A 23,129-nucleotide genomic window follows, 5' to 3' on the forward strand; every position below is an offset into this window, starting at 1 on the left:
TTTTTTTTTTTTTTTTTTTTTTTTATTAAAGCAAACTTTCTTTATGTCTGTGGACTAGACTGTCTAAGGCCACAAGATTAGAAGTTACTATAATACATGTTACACTGTTAACTTTTAGCAACTTTACTTTTGTTGAAAACCTTGTAAGTTTGGGATTTCAATTATCCTTTGCTATTAATAAGACCTTGTTTAGTCTAAATTCACTTAGAATTGATACAGATGGACTTTTTTTTTTTTTTTTTTTTTTTTCTGTTAGCAAAGCAGCTGCCGCTACAGATTGAATGCATCTGGGCCATCCGCGGGTTACTGGGTTAAGGATTTTTGATAGGAAGGCCTCAGTGCTTTTGGGATACACCCTTGTTTACACTGACAACAAAGTGGTGTTAGAGTGTTACAGGGTTACTGAGAATACCTTTAATTATCAATTATACGTTTTAAATTTACCTTGACTTTTAAAGGAATAGGGTATACTGTTTTTTTCTTAACTACTTGTATATTTCTCTTTCTCTTTTTCTTTCTCTCTTTGACTTTCTCTCTCTCTTTCTCTCTCTGACTTTCCTTTTGCCTCTGTCCCTTCCTCTCTTTCTGCCTGTCTCTCTGTCTCTCTCTTTTCTTGACTCCTTCGTTGTCTCTCTGTCTCTTCCTCTCTGTCTTTTCCTTTCTCTCTTTGCCTCTTTTCCTCTCTGTCTCTTTCCTTTCTTTCTCTCTGCTGGTCTTTCCTTGCCTCTGCCAGCCACTTATGCTGCTGTTCTTTTAACTACTGTTGGGTGGGGGGGAGGGGGTCTAAAACCAGCTGTAACTGTCTATGTATGGAAACTAGTCTGGGTGCCTTGGCTTACAGGTTACCTTCTGCCATAGTTTTGAAACAAGGGATCTGTCTAGGCTTTCTTCTGATGGCCAACCCACCTCTAATGCTGGCCAGTCTATTTCACACAAAGTTCTGTTTTCCTGGTGCCATAGTAACACTATAATCTCCCTTAAATCCTTTCTTGAAAATTTTCAACATAGTTCCTAGTGGGGTGGGCTTACTTTGTGCCTGACCCATGTCTCCTGGAGACAAAACACCACGCTTACACCACACGCACACTACAAAACAAAGAACGGGTAAAAAGGGCGCACACACACTTTTACAGTTTACACCAAACCAGAATCAAAACTAAAATCAGAGTATCAAGAAATCCAAGCCCAGTCAAAACCAAAACCGAAGTATCAAGCAATCCAAGTCGAGTCAAAAACAAAAACCAAAGTGCAGGTACAGGCACACGGTGGATGTTCAGGCCACGCTTCCACTCAGATGGAGTAGGCAAGTTACCAAGACCAGTCCTATCAAGCAATTCAAACTAAGTCAAAACCAAAACTAAACCGAAGTGCTGATAAAGGCATGCCATGGGTGATCAGGCCACGCTTCTACTCAAATGGAGTGGGCAAGTTCCCAAGACTAGTTTTACCAAGTTTTAGATGTCCAGACTCCAAGTGCCAGTTCCTTCCCAGTGTTCAGTCACTGCATTGATCCTCCATGGGAGCCTGCCACACACTGCTCTGGTGAGGCATCCCACCAGGGCAAATGCCTACCTGGGAGTGCTCTCAGGATCTGTGTTGCTCCGGCTGGTTGGAATCCCCCATGGGGATGTTCCACAGGGCAGGCTAAAGCTGCCTAAGGAGCTGCCTCAATTGTCCATTAATCACCTTGCTTCCTGGTCAGGGAACCAAGAGGATTATAGGCCTGAGCCACTGTGCCCGGCCGATTCTTGTTTCTTTTTATTCTTTTTTTCCTCTGATTGTGTACAAGTAGCCTGTATTTGGGTTCACTGATTCTTTTCTTTTCTTGATGCAGTCTGCTGTTCAGAACCTCTGATGAATTTTTCAGTTCAGCAAATGTATTTCTCAGTTCCAGTAGTTTTTTTTTTTTTTGTTATTTCAATCTCTCTGTTAAATTTCTCTGATAAATTTCTGAATTGCTTTTCTAGGTTATCATGGAGATCACTGAGTTTTCTTAAAACTGTAGTTTTGAATTCTTCATCAGAGAGCTCACGTGTTAGAGTCATTCACTTGTTCCTTGCTTTGTCCATTTGGGGAGATCATGGTTCCCTGTTTGCTCTTGTTTCTTATGAATGTATGTCTATTACTTTGCATTGAGGGGTTAGTTAGTTATTCTAGTCTTCTCTATCTGGCTTGTTTTATGTTTTATTGGCTATTTTTGCTTAGCAGATCTTAAGGTTACTGCCTCCTTTTCAGCACTCCATGGTGCCTTAAACCCAGGTTCACCTCAACTCTAGTGAAGGATTGAAGTGCTACCCTTCCCATGTAGGGGAGTTTCCAAAGGCAATATCCTTGCAGTGTGAGAAGGATGGCTAGGGGCTAGTGCCCAGGGAATCTGCGGAGTGAACCTTGCACAGCGTGGTGCTGCTGCTAAGCCTCTCTCACATGGAGTCTCCTTTGGCTGAGTTGCAGAGCACAGTTTCCAGGCCTGGGGATGGTAGTCCTTCCTCTACCCTTTGTCTCTGCCTGTCCTCAGGCATATTTATCTCTTCAGGCACTTGTGATGGTTTCCTGCCAAGGAATCAACATGATGGGGTCTCCTGCCAAGGAATCAACATGATGGGGAAGCTTGTTGTCCATCTTTATCTCACTTTTTCCAGTGTAAAAACCATGAGTTTGGGGAAAATTTTCCATGTGCTTTGTGCTGTGCTGGGCAGAAGCAGGGAGGGACATTGCAGATATGGAAGTCCAGTTCTTTCACTATCTGCTCAGAGTTGTTTATACCTCTCTGTGGCCCGAGGAACAGTTTCATCTTCGTATTTGAGTTCTGGAATTTTGCTGGCGATAACCTTGGTGCTGTATATTTGTTTCAGTTTTTTTTTTCTTTGGTGTAGTGGTTGAAGCCAGCTTGCTTTTATGCCACTATTTTGGAACTGGAAGCACCAATCATTTTTTCTTAAAAAAAACAAAAACAAAAACAAAAATTAGCTGGGCATGTTGGTGCACACCTGTAGTCCCAACTATTCCAGAGGCTGAGGTGGGAGGATTTCTTGAGCCTGGGAGGTTCAGGCTACAGTGAGCTGAGATCACACCACTGCACTCCAGCCTGGGTGAGACAGAGTGAGACCCTGTCTCAAATACATGTGTGTGTGCGTGTGTGTGTGTGTGTGTGTGTGTGTGTGTGTAAAGAGAAAAATGTGGAAGCTCTTTTTTTTTTTTTTTTTTGAGACAGAGTCTTGCTCTGTTGCCCAGACTAGAATGCAGTGGCACAATCTCGGCTCACTACAAGCTCTGCCTCTCGGGTTCAAGTGATTCTCCTGCCACAGCCTCTCAAGTAGCTGGGATTACAGGCATGTGCCACCACGCCCAGCTAATTTTTGTATTTTTAGTAGAGACGGGGTTTCACCATGTTGGTCAGGCTGGTCTCAAACTCCTGACCTTGTGATCTGCCTGCCTCGGCCTCCCAAAGTGCTAGGATTGTAGGAGTGAGCCACTGTGCCCGGCCAAAGCTTTTTCTAAGTATGATGTGAAACCTTAAAATTGAAACTTCCATGCAGTGACAATCACTAGAAATAAAAGCAAATAACAAAGTGGGAGAAAATGTTTGTACAGCTAATATTACTAAAGTGGTCGAATAAATAAATTTTAAAGGTAAAATAATCCAGCAAATCAGTGGGCACAGACTGTAAACAGATAATTCAGAGTAAGAAATTCAAATAGCTAATAAATATATGGAAATATGTTCAACCTCACCAGTCATCAATAGGATGGAATATACAGAATAATTAGATAACATTTTTAGCTTAGCAGATTGGCAAACATAAACAGATGGTAAACATGAACATTTGCATGTACTATTGATGGGCATGTATATTGATATAACCATTTTAGAAATTTTTATAGAGGCAACAGTATTTTAAATTTGTACGTCTTTGACTAACCAATCACACAGGCAAGAAGTCATTCCATTCCTAAGAAATACTAGTACAAGTGAATAAGAATATGGATGTTCATTTCAACATTGCTTGTGATTATAAAGATACTGAAATAATCTAAATATCCATCATAGGGAAATTATAGTTATTCAAACAGTAGAATACTAAGGAGCCATTTAAAAGAATGTTGTAGATATATATATGTATGTGCAAAGATGGCTATGATAAGTAAAAGAAACAGCAAGTTTTAGAATAATATAAAAGGATAGGAGAATATTTAATAAAAACTATCACGAGTATATAAAAAAACTATGTGGCCGAGTGCAGTGGCTCAAGCCTGTAATCTCAGCACTTTGGGAGGCTGAGGCAGGCAGATGGCCTGATGTCAGGAGTTTGAGACCAGCCTGGCCTACATGGTGAAACCCCATCTCCACTAAAAAAAAAAAAAAAATACAAAAATTAGCCAGCATGGTGGCCCATGCCTGTAATCCCAGCTACTCAGGAGGCTGAGGCAGGAGAATCACTTGAAACTGGGAGGCAGAGGTTGCAGTGAGCTGAAATTGCACCATTGCACTCCAGCCTGGGCGACAGAGTGAGAATCAGTCTCAAAAACAAACAAACAAACAAACAAAAAAATTATGTATAGTTTATATATACACACACACAAAATCTTCACTAAGAGAGCAGCAAACTAGTAAGACAGATTACGTTTGGTTAGTTGAATTTTAGGGTTGGGTGAGCTGGTGGGAATTTTGAATTTTACTTTATATTTCTATATTGTTTGACTTTGTTTTAACAAATATATATTAATTTTTTGACCATGAAGCGTAATTTTTGAGGATCTATTAATTTTTAAAAATAAACTTTGAGCATGTGTTATGTGTCAGATATTATGCCATGTACTGGTTGGTAAAACAAAAATAATTGAGACAAAATTCCTGCCCATAAAACTTTATGAGATTCAAATATCTCAACAATTGAGAATGATGGACCTTTCTAGACAAATGAAATGTTAGTAGGGATAAATGTATAGATTAGTCTTATTAATATGATTAACATTAATAATTACCATGATTAGTATTATTTTTAAAAAAGAAGCAGCAATTATTTATTCAGTTATTACTGTTTGTCAGATATTTTGCTAAGGGAATAATTAGCATAGTTCTTACAGTAATCCCATGAAATAGTACTATCATTACCTACATTTTTCATATGAGGACTCAGAGAGATAATTTGCCTAAGGTCACATAGCTAATAAATGGTGAACCTAGGAAGTTTGATTCTAGAACCGGAACTCCCAATTTCCATTATATGCCATCTACAGAGACAAAAGACAAATAAAACTCAGGGCAGCCACCTAAAGGAGGAGACCCAATGTAAGAGCAATCCATGTAAAAAAAAAAAAAAAAAAAAAAGATTTGTACATTGAAATAACTGTGGATTCGCTGTAAGGCAACTGTATGAAATGATTCTCAAAACAATGCTGGACTTTTACAAGATTAGAAGTAAAGAGAATAGAAGGAGATCATTGTCTCATTTTTCTCTGAAATGGTCAGACCTCATCCAGAATACAGTGTTCCATTCTGATGCAGAATTTTTAAGGGCACATTGACATTTTCAGAGGAAACAATCATGACAGTAAATACATGATGTAAGAAACAGATTTGAGCTAGTCATGTTCAGTGGAGAAAAAAGAAGAAAAGTGAGATCCCTCACGCTGGAAGCTTTTCAACAGTAGAGAGCTGGCCCCTGGTAGAGGTTTCTGTAGAATTCCTTGCATCGATAAGCTTTGTGTTAGATCATCCCTAGAGTCCCTTCTAACTGAAGTGACAGCTAGAATGTCAATTCCCTGAAAATAAGGACTTTATCTCTTCTGATCATGTCTATGTCCACAGTGTCTAGAACAGTATTTCATTAAATGACTATGCAGTTGATTTCTTATATTAGTGGTTCTCAAAGTATGGCCCAGGGACCCTGTGAGGGACATCCATGAGACCCTTTTAAGAGCTTCATGAAATCAAAATTAGTTTCATTATAATACTAAAATGTCGTTTGCCTTTTTCATTCTCATCCTTTTATTAAGAGTATGTAGTGGATTTTTCTAGCAGCTACATGACATGGTATATTCTAACAGATTGAATACAGAAACAAATGAGAATCCAGCTCTATTCTTCTAAGGCAAACATTAGATTTGTAAAAATGTAAAACAATAGCACTCTTTTTACTAATTTAACACAGTTTTTAAAAATAAAGATGCTATTTATGTGAATATGTAATGAGTTTGTTAAAGTTTAAGTGATTAACAAATATATGTTTTAAATCTAGTTTAATTTCCAATACAGTAAATATCAATAGATGCATTCCATTTAAATAAAAGCACTTGAGAGTATAAAGCAGTCTTGAGATAACATTTTTTGTATAAAGGGGTCTTGAGAGCAAATTTTTGGATAAATTTTGCCATACGCTATACTTCAGTTTGGTTCCAGTTCAGTGGAAAATGTGAATTTATAAATTCGTGTTAATGATTTAAACACGAAATTTTAGTTGAGTTAATGATTCGATGAAAAATTGATATATGAAATCACTGTAATAAATTATAGTGGTTTGCTGATGTTTTAGGTTCCTGATTATAGTACATTATTTTTATAGGTAATTGAAAGAAATAGAGTCATATTGGCTAGAAGACTTTACCTTAATGAAAAAGGCTGGAATAAATACACTAAGCATTTCATCATACTGCTGTCAAACAAGGTAAAGGTCAATTATCTTCAGTTCTGGGGAAAAAAGATGCCAAGTGGTGAGGGTTGAGACTGTAAGATGCCTTTGTTAAATTTATCGATTTTAAAAATATCATTTTATATTAGTGCTTATTGTGTACAGAAAGAAAAATATAAGAGAAAGTGAATAAAGGCTCTTATTTCTCTATATTTGCCTTCTAATTGAAGCAATTTATCTAAGTTTAACAACACTACAAGGTTATTCATACAGTTATGATACTATTGATTCATGCTTAAAGTAAAAAAAGTAAATAGCTGTGTTTTTTGAAATAGTTGCATTATCAGTTTTATAGGAAAATTCAGTGAGCACACTAGATAGAAAAGGAGGGCATTTAGTATGTTTCTACCAAGTCAAAGCTTTTACACTAGTCGTTTCATTTAACTCTTAAGACAATTCTGTGAGATAGATATTATGGCCTTTATGTATAAAAAAATTAATTCCACATAGATTACATAAGGTTGCACAGCCAGTAATAGCTACACCTCACATTTGGTTTGGTTTGGCTTCTTGGTTCCTGTTCTATCTAGCACACCACACTGCCCCTGTGATGGTCCTGTGGAAAAATTGGGTTCATGTTGCAAAGGAAAAAAACATCTTGTCTCATAATACTTTATGTACCATGGAAAATTCATCACCAAATGAACTGTGTAGTAGTGTAACTTTTCAATTTTTAAATCAATTTTCTATGAATTTCTCTAGTATTAGAATATTAATAATGGCCTGGTGTATGTTAATGACTATTTGTTATATACATAAATGAATACATTATTTGATTCCATGCATTTTATCTAGGACACTGAAGACCTTGCATTGTTGCAGAAGTTGACACAGAAATGGAGAAACTTAGTGAATAAATTTAAACAAGAGGTAGAAGAAATGGAAGAGTCTACAAGAGAGACATTGAAAATTGTTGAGAAAGGACTTACCAAATGGCAGGAGAGCTTCAGGTGAGTCACCAAGAATCTTGTTTTTCTAATTATACTTATATCATGTCTGATAACTCAGTCAAATTCTCTGTGTTCCTCCTTCTGTCTTTTACCTTGTAATCACTCTAACATTGATTTTGGGGAGCAGTACCTGTGCAGGCACAATCCTGTTAACAAGCTTGAATAGTCTTGTGGTTTCTAGTGCTAAGTATCTCTCTAGTCCATCCTGATCCCCTTGCTTAACTGCTGCTGTCCCCATTTGAGTCCAGTTCTTTTTCTTTTCTCTCATTTTGAAATAAAGTCAACTTATTTCATTACTTTGGCAAAGTTGAGTATTTGGATCCATCTACAAATCATATGCAGAGACGTAAAACCAATGGGTGACAGTTATAGGGAGATGGTTTTGATTGGATATCATACTTTGCAATGATTAGAGAAATCTGACAATGAAAGAAGCTACTAATAAAGTAGTTAACCTTGGTTAAATCACAGCCAAGGTTAGTGGGAATCTATACTTTGGATGCAGTCTGGACTAGATTTCTTTTTTTTTTCGAGACGGGGTCTCATTCTGTCGCCCAAGCTGGAGTGCAATGGCACAATCTCGGCTCATTGCTGCCTCCGTCTCCTGAGTGCAAGCGATTCTCCCACCTCAGCCTCCCGAGTAGCTGGGATTACAGGCATGCGCCACCACACCCGGCTAATTTTTGTATTTTTAGTAGAGACAGGGTTTCACCATGTTAGCCAGGCTGGTCTTGAACTCCTGGTCTTAGGTGATCCACCCACCTAGGCCTCCCAAAGTGCTGAGATTACAGGCATGAGCCACCACGCCCAGCCTGGACTAGAAGATTTCTAAGGTTTTTGTTTGTTTGTGTGTGTGTTTAAATTTAAGATGCTTTGTTTGTTGAGGCCTGGACTAGATGATTTCTAAGTTTTTTTTTTTTTTTTTTTTTTTAAACTTCAAGATGCTCTTTGTCTGTTAGGTACCATTTCTATTTCAAATTGAGAATAGTGGTTGCAGTTTTTCATACCCCCTTAAAGTTTTCCCCATTAGTAGATTTGGAAGTTCTGGAAGCTGAAGCTGGTATGTCTCCAAGCTGGCTGCTCCTGCCGTGTACCCATTTCTATTGTTTGTTGATTTTTAGCTGGGAGGCGTGCATTGGTGGCCATAGTTCTTGTCTCTTTAGCTTCAGAAACTTATTAATCAATAGCTTTCACCTTGTGAGACTTTAGAGCCATTAAAGGAAATTGTTTCCTACCAGAAGTTGGGATTCCTGGCTTAAATGTTGAGTCTTAATTACTGTGTAGGCTTTCTTTCCATTTATATATTGCTTTGGCAGCTGCATTCAACAGAAATTCTTCTGATAATGATCTGGTTTTTAATTCTCAAGACTCAAGAGACCACCCTTTAAAAAAACACTTTTGTGGTCCATGGCCCTGTAACTTGATTGCTCAGGTCTGAATAGAATCTGAATTTATGTTTACAAATGTAATGATAAATACCTGTGGGGAGAGGGGCTGGACCTAGAAGGCATGCTTCAAAATTATTGAGGAGAAATATATTAGTTGTTTAGTCTTTAGTGTATAAACTGATGATTTTATTTGTTTATGCCTTATTCTGAGACCTTTCTCTTTTTCTTTTTTCTTCTTTCAGTGAAAAAGACATTTTATCCCCTAATAAGGGAAATGTACTTGATTCAGTTATTTTAGACTTCAAACAGTGGCAGAAGGTAAGACTTTTTAATAAAGAGCTTGGCAATCAAAGTGCTGGTTGTAAACTTGGCAGTCCTGACCTACAACTGAGTCACATCTCATCTTTTTTTTTTTTTTTGAGACGTTGTCTCACTCACTCTGTTACCTAGGCTGGAGTGCAGTGTGATCTTGGCTTACTGCAACCTCTACCTCCTGAATTCAAGCGATTCTCCTACCTCAGCTTCCCAAGTAGCTGGGATTACAGGCATGTGCCACCACACCTGGTTAATTTTTGTATTTTTAGTAGAGACAAGGTTTCACCATGTTGGTCAGAATGGTCTTGAACTCCTGACCTGAAGTGATCCGCCCACCTCAGCCTCCCAAAGTGTTGGGATTACAGGTGTGAGCCACCATGCCTGGCCATATCTCATTCTTTAAAAATGCCCTATTAGGGGCTGGCACAGTGGTTCACTCCTGTAATCCCAGCTACTCAGAGGCTGAGGCGGGAGAATCACTTGAACCAGGGAGTCAGAGGTTGCAGTAAGCCAAGATTGCAACACCGCACTCCAGCCTGGGCAACAGAGCTAGACTCCATCTCAAAAAAAAAAAAGCAATGTTAAGTTTTATGAACGACAAGGAAAAAAGCAAGTGCTCAGGGACTTTAAAAAAGATGCTTAAGGCCGGGCGCGGTGGCTCACGCCTGTAATCCCACCACTTTGGGAGGCTGAGGTGGGCAGATCACAAGGTCAGGAGATCGAGACCATCTTGGCGAACACAGTGAAACCCCGTTTCTACTAAAAATACAAAAAATTAGCAGTACTTGGGGGCGGGCGCCTGTAGTCTCAGCTACTCGAGAGGCTGAGGCAGGAGAATGGTGTGAACCTGGGAGGCGGAGGTTGCAGTGAGCCGAGATTGTACCACTGCAGTCCAGCCTGGGCGACAGAGCCAGACTTTGTCTCAAAAAATAAAAACCTTAAATATTCTCAGTTCTATTTCAGATTTTTGGGTCAAATTAAGTTAGGCTGCTAGAAAAGAAATCAGGAATTTGTTATTGGTCTATTCAGGGATTCGACTTCTTCCTGGTTTTGTCTTGGGAGGGTGATGTGACTAGGAATTTATCCATTTCTTCTAGATTTTCTAGTTTATTTTCATAGAGGTGTTTATAGTATTCTCTGATGGTAGTTTGTATTTCTGTGGGGTCAGTGGTGATTTCCCCTTTATCATTTTTTATCGTGTCTATTTGATTCTTCTTTATTAGTCTAGCTAGTGGTCTATTTTGTTAATTTTTTCACACACACACACACAAAATAGCTCCTGGAATCACTGATTCTTTGAAGGGTTTTTCATGTCCCTATCTCCCTCAGTTCTGCTCTGATCTTAGTTATTTCTTGCCTTCTGCTAGCTTTTGGATTTGTTTGCTCTTGATTCTCCAGTTATTCTAATTGTGATGTTAGGGTGTTGATTTGGGATCCTTCTAGCTTTCTGATGTGGGCATTTAGTGCTATAAATTTCCATCTTAACACTGCTTTAGCTTTGTCCCAGATATTCTGATATGTTGTCTCTTTGTTCTCATTGGTTTCAAAGAACTTCTTGATTTCTGCCTTAATTTCATCATTACACAGGAGTCACTAAGGAGCAGGTTGTTCAATTTCCATGTAGTTGTATGGTTTTGAGTGAGTTTCTTAATCCTGAGTTCTCATTTGATTGCACTGTGGTCTGGGAGACTGTTTGTTATGATTTCAGTTTTTTTGCATTTTCTGAGGAGTGTTTTACTTCCGATTATGTGGATGATTTTAGAATAAGTGCCATGTGGCACTGAGAAGAATATATATTCTGTTGATTTGGGGTTGAGAGTTCTGTAGATGTCTACTAGGTCTACTTGATCCAGAGCTGAGTTCAAGTCCGGAATATCCTAGTTAATTTTCTGTCTTGTCCCTCTGTCTAATATTGACAGTGGGGTGTTAAAGTCTCCCACTACTATTGTGGGAGTCTAAGTCTCTTTGTAGGTCTCTAAGAACTTGTTTTATGAATCTGGGTGCTTCTGTGTTGGTGCATACATATTTAGGAGAGTTAGTTCTTTCATTGAATTGATCCCTTTACTGTTATGTTGTGCCCTTCTTTGTCTTTTTTGATCTTTGTTGGCTTAAGGTCTATTTTGTTAGAGACTAGTATTGCAACCCCTGCTTTTTTTTTCCTTTCCATTTGCTTAGTAATTAATAACCTATCAACCAAAAAAAAACCAAAGACCACACAGATTCACAGCCGAATTCTACCAGAGGTACAAAGAGGAGCTGTTACCATTTTTTCTGAAACTATTCCAAACAATTAAAAAGGAGGGTCTCTCCCTAACTCATTTATGAGGCCAGCATCATCCTGATACCAAAACCTGGCAGAGACACAACAAAAAAAGAGGCTGGGCGTGGTGGCTCAAGCCTGTAATCCCAGCACTTTGGAAGGCCAAGGCGGGTGGATCACGAGGTCAGGAGATCAAGACCATCCTGGCTAACATGGTGAAATCCCGTCTCTACTAAAAATACAAAAAAAAACTAGCCAGGCGTGGTGGCGGGCACCTGTAGTCCCAGCTACTCGGAGGCTGAGGCGGGAGAATGGCGTGAATCCGGGAGGCGGAGCTTGCAGTGAGCCGAGATCCGGCCACTGCACTGCAGCCTGGGCGACACAGCAAGACTCTGTCTCAAAAAAAAAAAAAAGAAAACTTCAGGTCAGTATCTCTGATGAATGTCGATGCGAAAATCCTCAATAAAATACTGGCAAACCGAATCCAGCAGCACATCAAAAAGCTTATCCACTATGATCAAGTCAGCTTTATCCCTGGGATGCAAGGGTGATTCAATATACACAAATCAGTAAGAGTAATCTATCACATAAACAGACCCAATGACAAAACCCACATGATTATTTCAATAGATGCAGAAAAGGCCTTTCATAAAATTCAACATCCCTTTATGTTAAAAACTCTCAATAAACTAGGTATTGATAGAACATATATCAAAATAATAAGAGCTATTTATGACAAACCCACAGCCAATATCATACTGAATGGGCAAAAGCTGGAAGATTCCCTTTGAAAAGACAAGGGTGCCCTCTCACCTCTTCTTTTCAACATAGTATTGGAAGTTCTAGTCAGAGCAATCAGGCAAGATAAAGAAATAAAGAGTATTCAAATAGGAAGAGTAGAGATCAAATTGTCTGTTTGCAGATGACATGATTCTATGTTTAGAAAACCCCATCATCTCAGCCCCAAATCTCCTTAAGCTGATAAGCAACTTTAGCAAAATCACAGGAAACAAAATCAATGTGCAAAAATCACAAGCATTACTATACACCAACAATATACAATATACAAGCAGAGAGCCAAATAATGAATTAACTTCCATTCATAACTGCTAAAAAGAAAATAAAATACCTAGGAATACAGCCAATAAGGGATGTGAAGGACCTCTTCAAGGAGAACTACAAAACACTGCTCAAGGAAATAAGAAAGAACTCAAACAAATGGAAAAACATTCCATCCTCATGGATAAGAAAAATCAATATTGGCCGGGCGTGGTGGCTCAAGCCTGTAATCCCAGCACTTTGGGAGGCTGAGATGGGTGGATCACAAGGTCAGGAGATTGAGACTATCCTGGCTAACATGGTGAAACCCCGTCTCTATTAAAAAATACAAAAAACTAGCCGGGCGAGGTGGCGGGCGCTGTAGTCCCAGCTACTCGGGAGGCTGAGGCAGGAGAATGGCGTGAACCCAGGAGGTGGAGCTTGCAGTGAGCTGAGATCCAGCCACTGCACTCCAGCCTGGGTGACAGAGCAAGACTCCGTCTAAAAAAAAAAAAAAGAAAAAGAAAAAGAAAAATCAATATTGTGAAAATGGCCATACTGCCCAAAGTAATTTATAGATTCAATGCTATTTCCATCAAATTAGCATTGACATTCTTCATAGAATTAGAGAAAACTACTTTAAATTTCATATAGAACCAAAAAAGAGCCCATATAGCTAAGACAATCCTAAGAAAAAGAACAAAGCTGGAGGCATCATGCTACCTGACTCCAAACTATGCTACAAGATGACAGTAACCAAAACAGCATGGTACTGGTACCAAAACAGACATATAGACCAATGGAATAAAACAGAGACCCGAGAAATAACACCGCACATCTACAACCATCTGATCTTCGACCAACCTAACAAAAACAGGCAATGGGGAAAAGATTCCCTACTTAATAAGTGGTGCTAGGAAAACTGGCTAGCCATATGCAGAAAACTGAAACTTGACCCCTTCCTTACATCTTATACAAAAATTTACTCAAGATGGTTTAAAGAATTTAAAATCCAAAACCATAAAAACTCTAGCAGAAAACCTAGGCAATACCATTCAGGACATAGGCATGGGCAAAGATTTCATGATGAAAACGCCAAAAGCAATTGCAACAAAAACCAAAATTGACAAATGGGATCTAATTAAACTAAAGAGCTTCTGCACAGCAAAAGAAGCTATCATCAGAGTGAACAGGCAGCCTACAGAATGGGAGAAAAGTTTTGCAATCTATCCATCTGACAGAGGTCTAATATCCAGAATCTATAAGGAACTTAAACAAATTTATAAGAAAAAAAAAAGAACAACTCCATCAAAAAGTGGGCAAAGGATATGAACAGACAGTTCTCAAAAGAAGACATTTATGTGGCCAAGAAACATGAAAAAAAACTCAACATCACTGATAATTAGAGAAATGCAAATGAAAACCACAATGAGATACATCTCACACCAGTCAGAATGGCAGTTATTAAAAAGTCAAGAACCAATAGATGCTGGTGAGGCTGTGGAGAAATAGGAATGCTTTTACACTGTTGGTGGGAATGTAAATTGGTTCAACCATTGTGGAAAACAGTGTAGTGATGCCTCAAGAATCTAGAACTAGAAATATCATTTGACCCAGCAATCCCAATACTGGATATGTGCCCAAAGGAATATAAATCATTCTACTGTAAAGACACATGCACATGTATGTTTATTGCAGCACTATTTACAACAACAAAGACTTGGAACCAACCCAGATGCCCATCAATGATAGACTGGATAAAGGAAATGTGGTACATATACACCATGGAATACCATGCAGCCATAGAAAGGAATGAGATCATGTCCTTTGCAGGGACATGGATGAAGCTGGAAACCATCATCCTTAGCAAACTAACACAGGAACAGAAAACCAAACACCGCATGTTCTCACTTATAAGTGGGAGTTGAACAATGAGAACACCTGGACACAGGGAGGGGGAAAACCACACACTGGGGCCTGTTGGAGGGTGCAGGGGCAAGGAGAGGGAGGGCATTAGGACAAATAGCTAATGCATGCTTGACTTAAAACCTAGATGATGAGTTGATAGGTGCAGCAAACCACCATGGCACACGTATACCTGTGTAACAAACCTGCACATTCTGCACATGTATCCCTGAATTTAAAGTAAAAAAAAAAAAAAAAAAAAAAAAATTCTATGTTGAACACAAAAAGTTTGGTAGATACCAGCTTTACACTTTTTTCTTCTTTGAATATATATTTGCTTATGCAGGGTAAGAATTAGTAACTTTTGCTTTCATGTGTAGCTTAAAATGACAGCTCTACTGTGTGTTACATTATAAAGCTTTGTTTCTCCCAACGTATGTCTTCATCTATAAAACAGACACTCACTGAAAAAAAAAAAGGAAAGAAATTAGGAAAATCTACTTGGGTGGCAGTGAGTGTAACCTGCATGGACCTAGGGGGACTGAGCAAAGGGGGGCAAATGCGGGAATCAAAGACAAGAGACAAAAGAGTATATTTGGAAGAAGGGGTCAGGGGCCACCTTGCCTCTAGTGGACAAGGGCCCTGAGCTTTACACAGCCCTCCATATTTATTAGGCAAAAGAGATAGCAAGAAAGAAGGAGTGATTGTTGGGTAATTGTCAGTCGGCCATTTGGTTCACAGCAGGCTTGCAAGACTGCATCCTTTGAACAATAGGTGCTAGATTTCTCAGTAGATAACTTCAAGGAGCCTGGTGCCAGGGAGTGATGTCCCTCAGCAAACCTTTTGGTGGCAGGCGCAGTGTGAGTTTGCTCACATCCTGCATTCATGATAAAGTTTGCTGTTTGATCATATAGCCTCAAGTGGAATGCTGAGTTGGTCACGTCCCACAGGTCTTTGGCTCCCTACATATCCCCCTTTCTGTTTATGTATTAATTGAAAGAATGTAGAGCCAGGCTGGGCAGCTCTCATTTTCCAATTGGCGGTCCATCTGATTTTACAGACTATGAACAGAAGACAGAGACAAAACAACATTATTCTAAGAACTACATATAAGATGTTAAGGTGGTGCTTTAGATAGGTCCAAGGGTTGAGGCTCTTCAGGCCTTGCTGGAATTCAGTCCAGTCTTCAAAAGAAGGCTGAAATTCTTGAATTTGCCTATTTAAATCAATAATTTTGTTTTGTAATTCACCAGTATTATAGGTGATGTTGGATGTGAAAGCTCCAGGCAAATCGGCTTTCACAAGGTTCCATGGATACTCGCTTTGGTTATATTCTAAGTTGGTTACACAAATATGAGTGTAATTAAAATGACAACGCATTTGCTGCTGCAACTGCAAGCTTTGTACTTATTCCCCTAACCATAGGACCGTGGATTTTTAACATTGCCACTTCAGTTTGTAACTCAGTGTTAATTTTATTCTGAAGTAGCCATGCTTGGTTGGCTGTGTGCATCCAGTTCTCCAGGTACTGAGCTGTTTGAATAGAATTATGCAAAGCTACAGAGGACATCACAATAGAAGTTATGAGTATGACCAAGGAAACAGTAGCAAAAATGATCATGCTTAAGGCTCTACAGACACGATGAATAAGCTGAATTAGAAGTTTCACAAAATGCAAAGCAGGTGTGGCAGCCCCAGGCTCAGACAGATTAACAGGAATCATAGCCCAGGGATGCGACCTAAAAACTATGGAAGTAGGGAGATTATGTGTTTGCAATGTGCTATGATTAATGCAGTGATATCACTGGCAAGATTTGCAGGTCAATTGGGTATTGTGTACCTGGAGCTGGTCCTTCCTAGCTGCCCAAAAAAGGGACTGTGTTGCTTACTATTGCTATTACTGGATAATATTCCAACCCAGATGTTGCCATTCATAAATGGGAGCACTGCCTTCTATATCATCTCTTGAATTGGTCCTTTCCTCCCTAGATAAGGCCAGAGGAAGAGGTGGGCTAAAGCCTGCTCCATGCCAAGCAATCTGGGCGGCAGACTGGGATTGGATCTCGGTGTTGTATAAAGAAGAAGCATTAAAAGCTTGCTGCCACTGCCAGCGAAGTTTGTGCCATGATTTCTGATTTTCATCTTTTCCGTCTAATTGACCATTAGGTCCCCAGTCCACAATGTCTCCACTTACCAGTGGACCAAGACACTGGGTCCACAGAAGCGGGTAGGAACTATTGAATGGAATCTAGTCTGTATAATCAGCACAATTAGGGCAACTGGGCTGGGAATGGTTGGTTAGCACACCAGTCACATTAATAGAACCAAGACTTAATAAGTACATAATTTTTCCACAGTGACTCAACCATGTTTGAGCTTGAACTGTAAGACAGCTATGGCTGAGTGACGTCTTTGTAGTGATACACAAAGGAAGTCCTTCCAGTGGAGGGTATGATTAATGACATTATTCTGAGAGTCTTAACTGTTCTACGTCAGGGGAGTTAGGGGTCCTGGAGCCCACTCTCCCTGATCGTGACAAATCTCAGGAGGAGTGTCACTCCAAAGTATAGGTTGTACTGCTGGGGGATTGGGAACATATGCCCAGTATGTTTTTGCCTCTGCACAGGGAAAACATACTGCACAGGACATTATGGCTAACATGGCCAAGAATGTGGAATCAGGGGTTTTTGCCTGTCCCTGAGGCTCCAGTAGTTTCTCAGCTGCCTGCCTGGTTTTCTTGAGTTGTCCCCAGGTTATGAGGATTGATGTCATCGTGACTGTGGTCGGCCTTCTCTCCATCTTTGCACTCAGGCTCAGCTGGCTCATGGCTTGTACCGGAGGGACCAGGCCCATGGTCGGCCACCCTGGGTTCCTCCAGTCTCCCGTTCCATGGTCGCACGCACCTTGAGGGCACCCACACAGTTTGTCCATCTCCTGTAAAAACACAAGCATACCCTCATCCCTACATCAGTAAATCCACCGGACCTTTCCATTTTCCTTCTTCTGTGGATTTCCATAACATTTTCGGATAAATTTTCCTCTTTTCCTCTAACACTTGCCAATGTCTTTCTGCTGGAGTCTTATCATTTGTACCAGGAGTCAAAAATTTTAAAGTAAATCTAAATGTAGTTTTCATTGAGGTGGTAGTTGGCCTCCTATACCCGCTTTTTGTCTTTTCAACATGCATTGTAATGTTTGATGTGACCGCTCTATAATGCCTTGTCCTCTAGGATTATAAGGAAGTCCTGTTTTGTGGGTTATAGCCCAAAGCTGTAAGAAATTTTGAAAGGCATACTAGTGTAAGCGGGTCCACTGTCAGTTTTTAATTGTTAGGTATCCCCGTATGAGCAATTGATGACAGACAGTGTCATTGTACATGACCAGCTGTCTCACGTGTTTGGCATGTAGCATGCGGCATATGAGAATAAGTGTCTATAGTCACATGAACATAGCTAAGCTTACCAAAGGTTGCTATGTGTGTAACATCCATTTACCAAATTTCATTTGGAGCCAAACCTCGTGGGTTACAGCCTTCTCCAGGGAGACATGCTGGCACGTAGGACAGGTTTGTATTATAGCCCTAGCTTGGCTGGGAGATAAATGGAACATGCAAGTAAGGGCAGAAGTATTTTGGTGCAGCAGCACATGAGACACTTGAGCTTGCTGAAACACAGAACCAATCAATTTGTCTGCTTTTCATTACCTGGAGGTAGTGGCCCAGAAAGTTGTGTGTGAGAGTGAATATGAGAAATATGAAAAGGAGCTGCACGAGAGTGAATAACTTGTTGAAGTCTTAAAAATAAATTCAGCAGTTCTGGGTCTAGTGTACTTTTTATTGTAGCATTTTCTTTGCGACTGGCTACATTTACAGCATAAGCTGAATCACAGACAACATTGATAGGATCTGAAGCTGTGAGCTCCAAAACCTGAATGACTACAATTAAGTCTGAGCGTTGAGCTGAAACCCCAAAGGTCATCATTATTTGAGTATGTTTTGGTCCATAGATAGCAGCACAACCTTTGGAAGGGCCACCAGTAAAATAAATGTGTCCACCTGGAATAGGTTTGTGGTGAGAAATCACAGGAAGAATTAAAGAATGGATTTTATAAAACTGTAAAATTTTGTCTGAGGGATAGTGGTTGTCACGTGCGTCCGTGTGAAGAGACCACCAAACAGGCTTTATGCGAGCAATAAGGCTATTTATTTCACCTGGGTGCAGGCGGGCTGAGTGCGAAAAGAGAGTCAGCAAAAGGTGGTGGGATTATCATTAGTTCTTATAGGTTTGGGGATAGGCGGTGGAGTTAGGAGCAATGTTTTGCCGGCAGGGGTTGGATCTCACAAAGTACATTCTCAAGGGTGGGGAGAATTACAAAGAAACTTCTTAAGGGTGGAGAAGATTACGAAGTACATTGATCAGTTAGGGTGGGGCAGAAACAAATCACAATGGTGGGATGTCATCAGCTAAGGCTATTGTCACTTCTTTTGTGGATCTTCAGTTGCTTCAGGCCATCTGGATGTATACGTGCAGGTCACAGGGGATATGATGGCTTAGCTTGGGCTCAGAGGCCTGACAGTGGTTATCTATAGCACCCACGAAGTCTGCAAAAGCAGTTTGCCAGGCAGTCGACGTTTCCCAAGCTGAGGCTTGTTGCTGGGAGTCTAAAGGAACAATAATTTTGTCAGGATCATATCCCATAAGCATTTTTGACCGATGCCTGCCCATAGTCACAATTTGTGTAGTTAAAAAAAGATAAATTTGCAAGGTTTTGACTGTTTGATGAGGTAGAAAGAGCCATTCTGTTACTGTTACAGACTTGTCTATGAACTGGCCCCAAAGCCCTGTTGGAGAGTGGCGGGTAGAAAGAATAAACAAAAGCAAAGGTTTTTGCGGTTGTAGCCATGTGGCATGTCTCTGCAGTAACATTTGCTCTACAAGCCGCAATTCATAATTTGGCTTCTGCCTCTTTAGTTAATTGCCACAGGGAATTTAAAGAAGAATCTCCTTGCAGGGTTTGGTAAAGATGTGTGAGTCGGTAGGTAGCAATACCTAACATCAGGCGTAGCCAATTAATATCTCCTAATAATTGTTGAAAATTATTTAAAGTCTGTAACCTGTCTTTACGGAGAACTACTTTCTGAGGCCATACACTTCTCTCCATAACAACAGTTCCTAAGTGTTGGTATGGGGAAGTTGTACCTTTTCTGGGGCTATTTTGAGATTCTATTTAGTCAAAGCCTGCTTTGTTCCTCTGAATAACTGATGTAGGATTTGATCTATAGGAGCAGCCGAAAGAATATCATCCATAAAATGAATGATGTAAGCCGTAGGAAACATATTTCGAGGCTCCTTAAATGCTTGTCCTACAAAATGCTGACAACATAGGACTGTTAATCATGCCTTGGGGTAAAACTCTCCATTGATAATGAGAAACAGGTTCTCTTTGATTAATAGAAGGCACACAGAAGGCGAATCAAGGCTTATCCTTCTCGTGTAAGGGTATAGTAAAGAAACAATCCTTAAGATCTATTACTACAAGAGGCCAGTCTTTTGGAATAGCCAGTGGAGATGGTAAACCTTTTTGTAAGGCACCGATTGGTTTAATTTTTGCATTAACAGTTCTTAAATCATGTAGCAGTCGCCCTCTTCTGGACTTTTTTGGAATAACAAACACTGGAGAATTCCAAGGGCTGACTCCTCTGTGTGTCCGGTGTCCCATTGTTCTTTTACTAGCTGCTGAAGTTGCGTCAGCTTCTCCTGAGATAGGGGCCATTGATCCACACATACAGGTTTGTCACAGAGTCATTCTAATGGTAAGGCAGTGGGCGGCGGAGAAATATCAATGACCCCTGTCAGAAATCCTGACATCCTAGCCCTTTTCTGTTTTTCCAGTTACTGATACTGGGTTAGGATTTCCTTGAAGAAATTTTCCTAAACCTTTTCCATTCTGATATCCCATGTTCTTCAGCATTTTAAATCCTGGGTTATCAAAGTTTTCATTTGTAAGTCTCTTATGCCAATGTGTAACTAAGTTTCGACCCCATAAATTGATAGCTATATTTGCAACATAAGGCTGAAAAGTACATGACTGTTCATCTGGACCAAGACAAGGTAAAATCTCACGGCTCTGTTGAACACTTTGAGCTGTTCCTATCCCACTAAGGATGTAGAAGGTAATTGCAAGGGCCAGGATGGGGGCCATTGTCTTTAGATGTTACTGATACATCAGCTCCCGTATCCATAGGCCCATAACATTTCTTTCCTTTAATTTGTACCCACAGGTGGGTCTATTTAGAGGCTGTTGGTTGTGATAGATTTCTCATGTAGTTGTGCTCCCAAACCCTTTATTTTCTCCTTTCTCCTTTCGTGGAGAAGGGTATAATTTGCAGCGAATAAGCGTAATTGAGCAAAGATCTCCCAGTTCAAAAACCCAAAGATCTTGTGACATTAAAACTACTTGAATTTCTCCTTCATAATCAGAGTCAATCACTCCTAGGACTACAGTGATGCCTTGCAAATTAAGACGACTTTTGCCTAAAATTAGTCCTGTGTATCCTGTTTGTAAAAGTCCCCAAATGCCAGTGGGAACTTTGATAGGTTTGCCTCCCCTGACTAATGTGATTCTTTGGCGGGTAGCTCTAATCCTGCACTTCCTCGTGTTCTGGGGTGAGGGAATCAACGTGCCTCCAGGAACCCATCCTTCAAATGGAGTTGAGGTCTGGCCTGGGAATGCCCTCATTGTTTGTGGGGCCTGGGGCCAGGCCCTCGTCTTGTTTCCCGGCCGGAGGGTGCCATTCTGATGAAATTTTGAGTGGCACTGATTGGCCCAGTGATTTCCTTTGTTACAGCGAGCACACAGTCCTGGCTTTTTTTTCTGTTGAGTGGGGCACTGCATTGTAAGGTCCTTTCTGTCCTGAGATATGGCGGCATTCCTTTTTAAAATGTCCAGTTTTTCCACAATTATAACATTTTCCCATTTTAGGGTTTGACCCTTGGCTCCTTTTAGATTTGTCAACTGCTAAATTAGCCATTGCTTGCACTAACATTGCACAGCAGTGAAGCTCAGTTCCTGCATCCTGACAAGCTCTGAGAAAATTTCCCAAGTTTTTTGTACACCTCACTGGTGCCATCGCACATTTACAGTTCGCGTTTGCATTCTCAAAAGCTGGAGCTAAGGTTAGCATTTCTGCAGCCACGGTATTAGGAATCTGACGCTTCACTGCCTTTTGTAATCTTGCAAGAAATTGCACATAGGGTTCCAATGACCCTTGCATGATATGTAAAAATGATTGTACTGGGACTCCCTCTTCAAGAATTGTGGCCCAGGCACGTTTAGCAGCTTGTGCACACTGCTGATAAGCAGCATTTTGGAGTGCCATTTGACATTCCAGGTCTGAATAAGGACCATTACCTAACAGCATATCCTCTGTAACGTCTCCATTTCTAGCAGCACGGTTCTGTCTAGCCTGGTCTGCACACATTTCTTGCCAATTTAAATTCCATGTCAGATATGCGCTAGCCGACAAGCAAGTTCGCACCAAGTGTTTCACATCAAAGGGTAAAAGACGCATAGCACCAAACACAGATTCTAGCAATCTTAAGGTGAATGGGCTCTGTACGCTATTATTTAGCACACTTGCTTTTAATTCCTTTAACAACTTAAACTCTAGGGGAGTGTGTTCATGAATAACCTGCTGTGGATTATTTGGATCAGCCCTTACGGAAATAGGAGAAGTGCAAAGTCCTAAGGGGCTCTCCAGCTATGGCAGCAGAGCATGAAATTCTTTGTATTGGGGTTTCTATTTCTGCTATCAAAGGAGGTGTTTCAGATGTTTCTGCAACTGGAGGAGGCGGTATAGGCCAATTTTTATCCTCCCTCTCCTGTTTTTTATTTTCAGTTGGAACTGTGGGTGGGACAACAGATTCTTTCAGATTTTTAGATTCAGCCTGCTGTCCTGTAGAATAATGAGGAGATAATGGTAGAAGTATAGTACAAGCTAAACTCCACGTGGAGAAAACTGAAGAATCAACTTTAAGACCTTTTTGTTGAGCCTGTTTTAATCCTTCTCCTGCTCTGTCCCAATTTTCCACATCAAGAGTGCCTGCCTGTGGAAACCATGTGTTATGTGTAATAACCTCCTGCAGCAGCTTAGTCAATGTCTGAGAACTAACCTGAGGACCAGTTCATTTCAATAAAACTTTAAGCAACTGCACATAATGTTTTTCTCCAACAGACAAATTCTGCTCCGTGTTATCCTGATTCAGAAAACTTCCCGGCCGGGTGCGGTGGCTCAAGCCTGTAATCCCAGCACTTTGGGAGGCTGAGACGGGCGGATCACGAGGTCAGGAGATCGAGACCATCCTGGCTAACACTGTGAAACCCCGTCTCTACTAAAAAATACAAAAAACTAGCCGGGCGAGGTGGTGGGCGCCTGTAGTCCCAGCTACTCGGGAGACTGAGGCAGGAGAATGGCGTAAACCCGGGAAGCGGAGCTTGCAGTGAGCTGAGATCCGGCCACTGTACTCCAGCCCGGGCCGTAGAGCGAGACTCCGTCTCAAAAAAAAAAAAAAAAAAAGAAAAGAAA

At 40.4% G+C, this 23,129-nt stretch overlaps 1 protein-coding gene across 1 annotated transcript in view; it reads left to right on the plus strand.

Moving 5' to 3' along the window:
- The window catches only part of AXDND1 (axonemal dynein light chain domain containing 1), a 185,197-nt gene that overhangs the window by 56,478 nt on the left and 105,590 nt on the right, over window positions 1-23,129 (plus strand). Inside the window, exons 13-15 of the mRNA XM_026447899.1 lie at window positions 6,564-6,665; window positions 7,485-7,639; window positions 9,270-9,345. Coding sequence (XP_026303684.1) covers window positions 6,564-6,665; window positions 7,485-7,639; window positions 9,270-9,345 — 333 coding nt within the window. The remainder of the gene's footprint in view (window positions 1-6,563; window positions 6,666-7,484; window positions 7,640-9,269; window positions 9,346-23,129) is intronic.

This window comes from Piliocolobus tephrosceles, chromosome 1, assembly GCF_002776525.5.
Source record: "Piliocolobus tephrosceles isolate RC106 chromosome 1, ASM277652v3, whole genome shotgun sequence".
Taxonomy (NCBI): Eukaryota; Metazoa; Chordata; class Mammalia; order Primates; family Cercopithecidae; genus Piliocolobus; species Piliocolobus tephrosceles.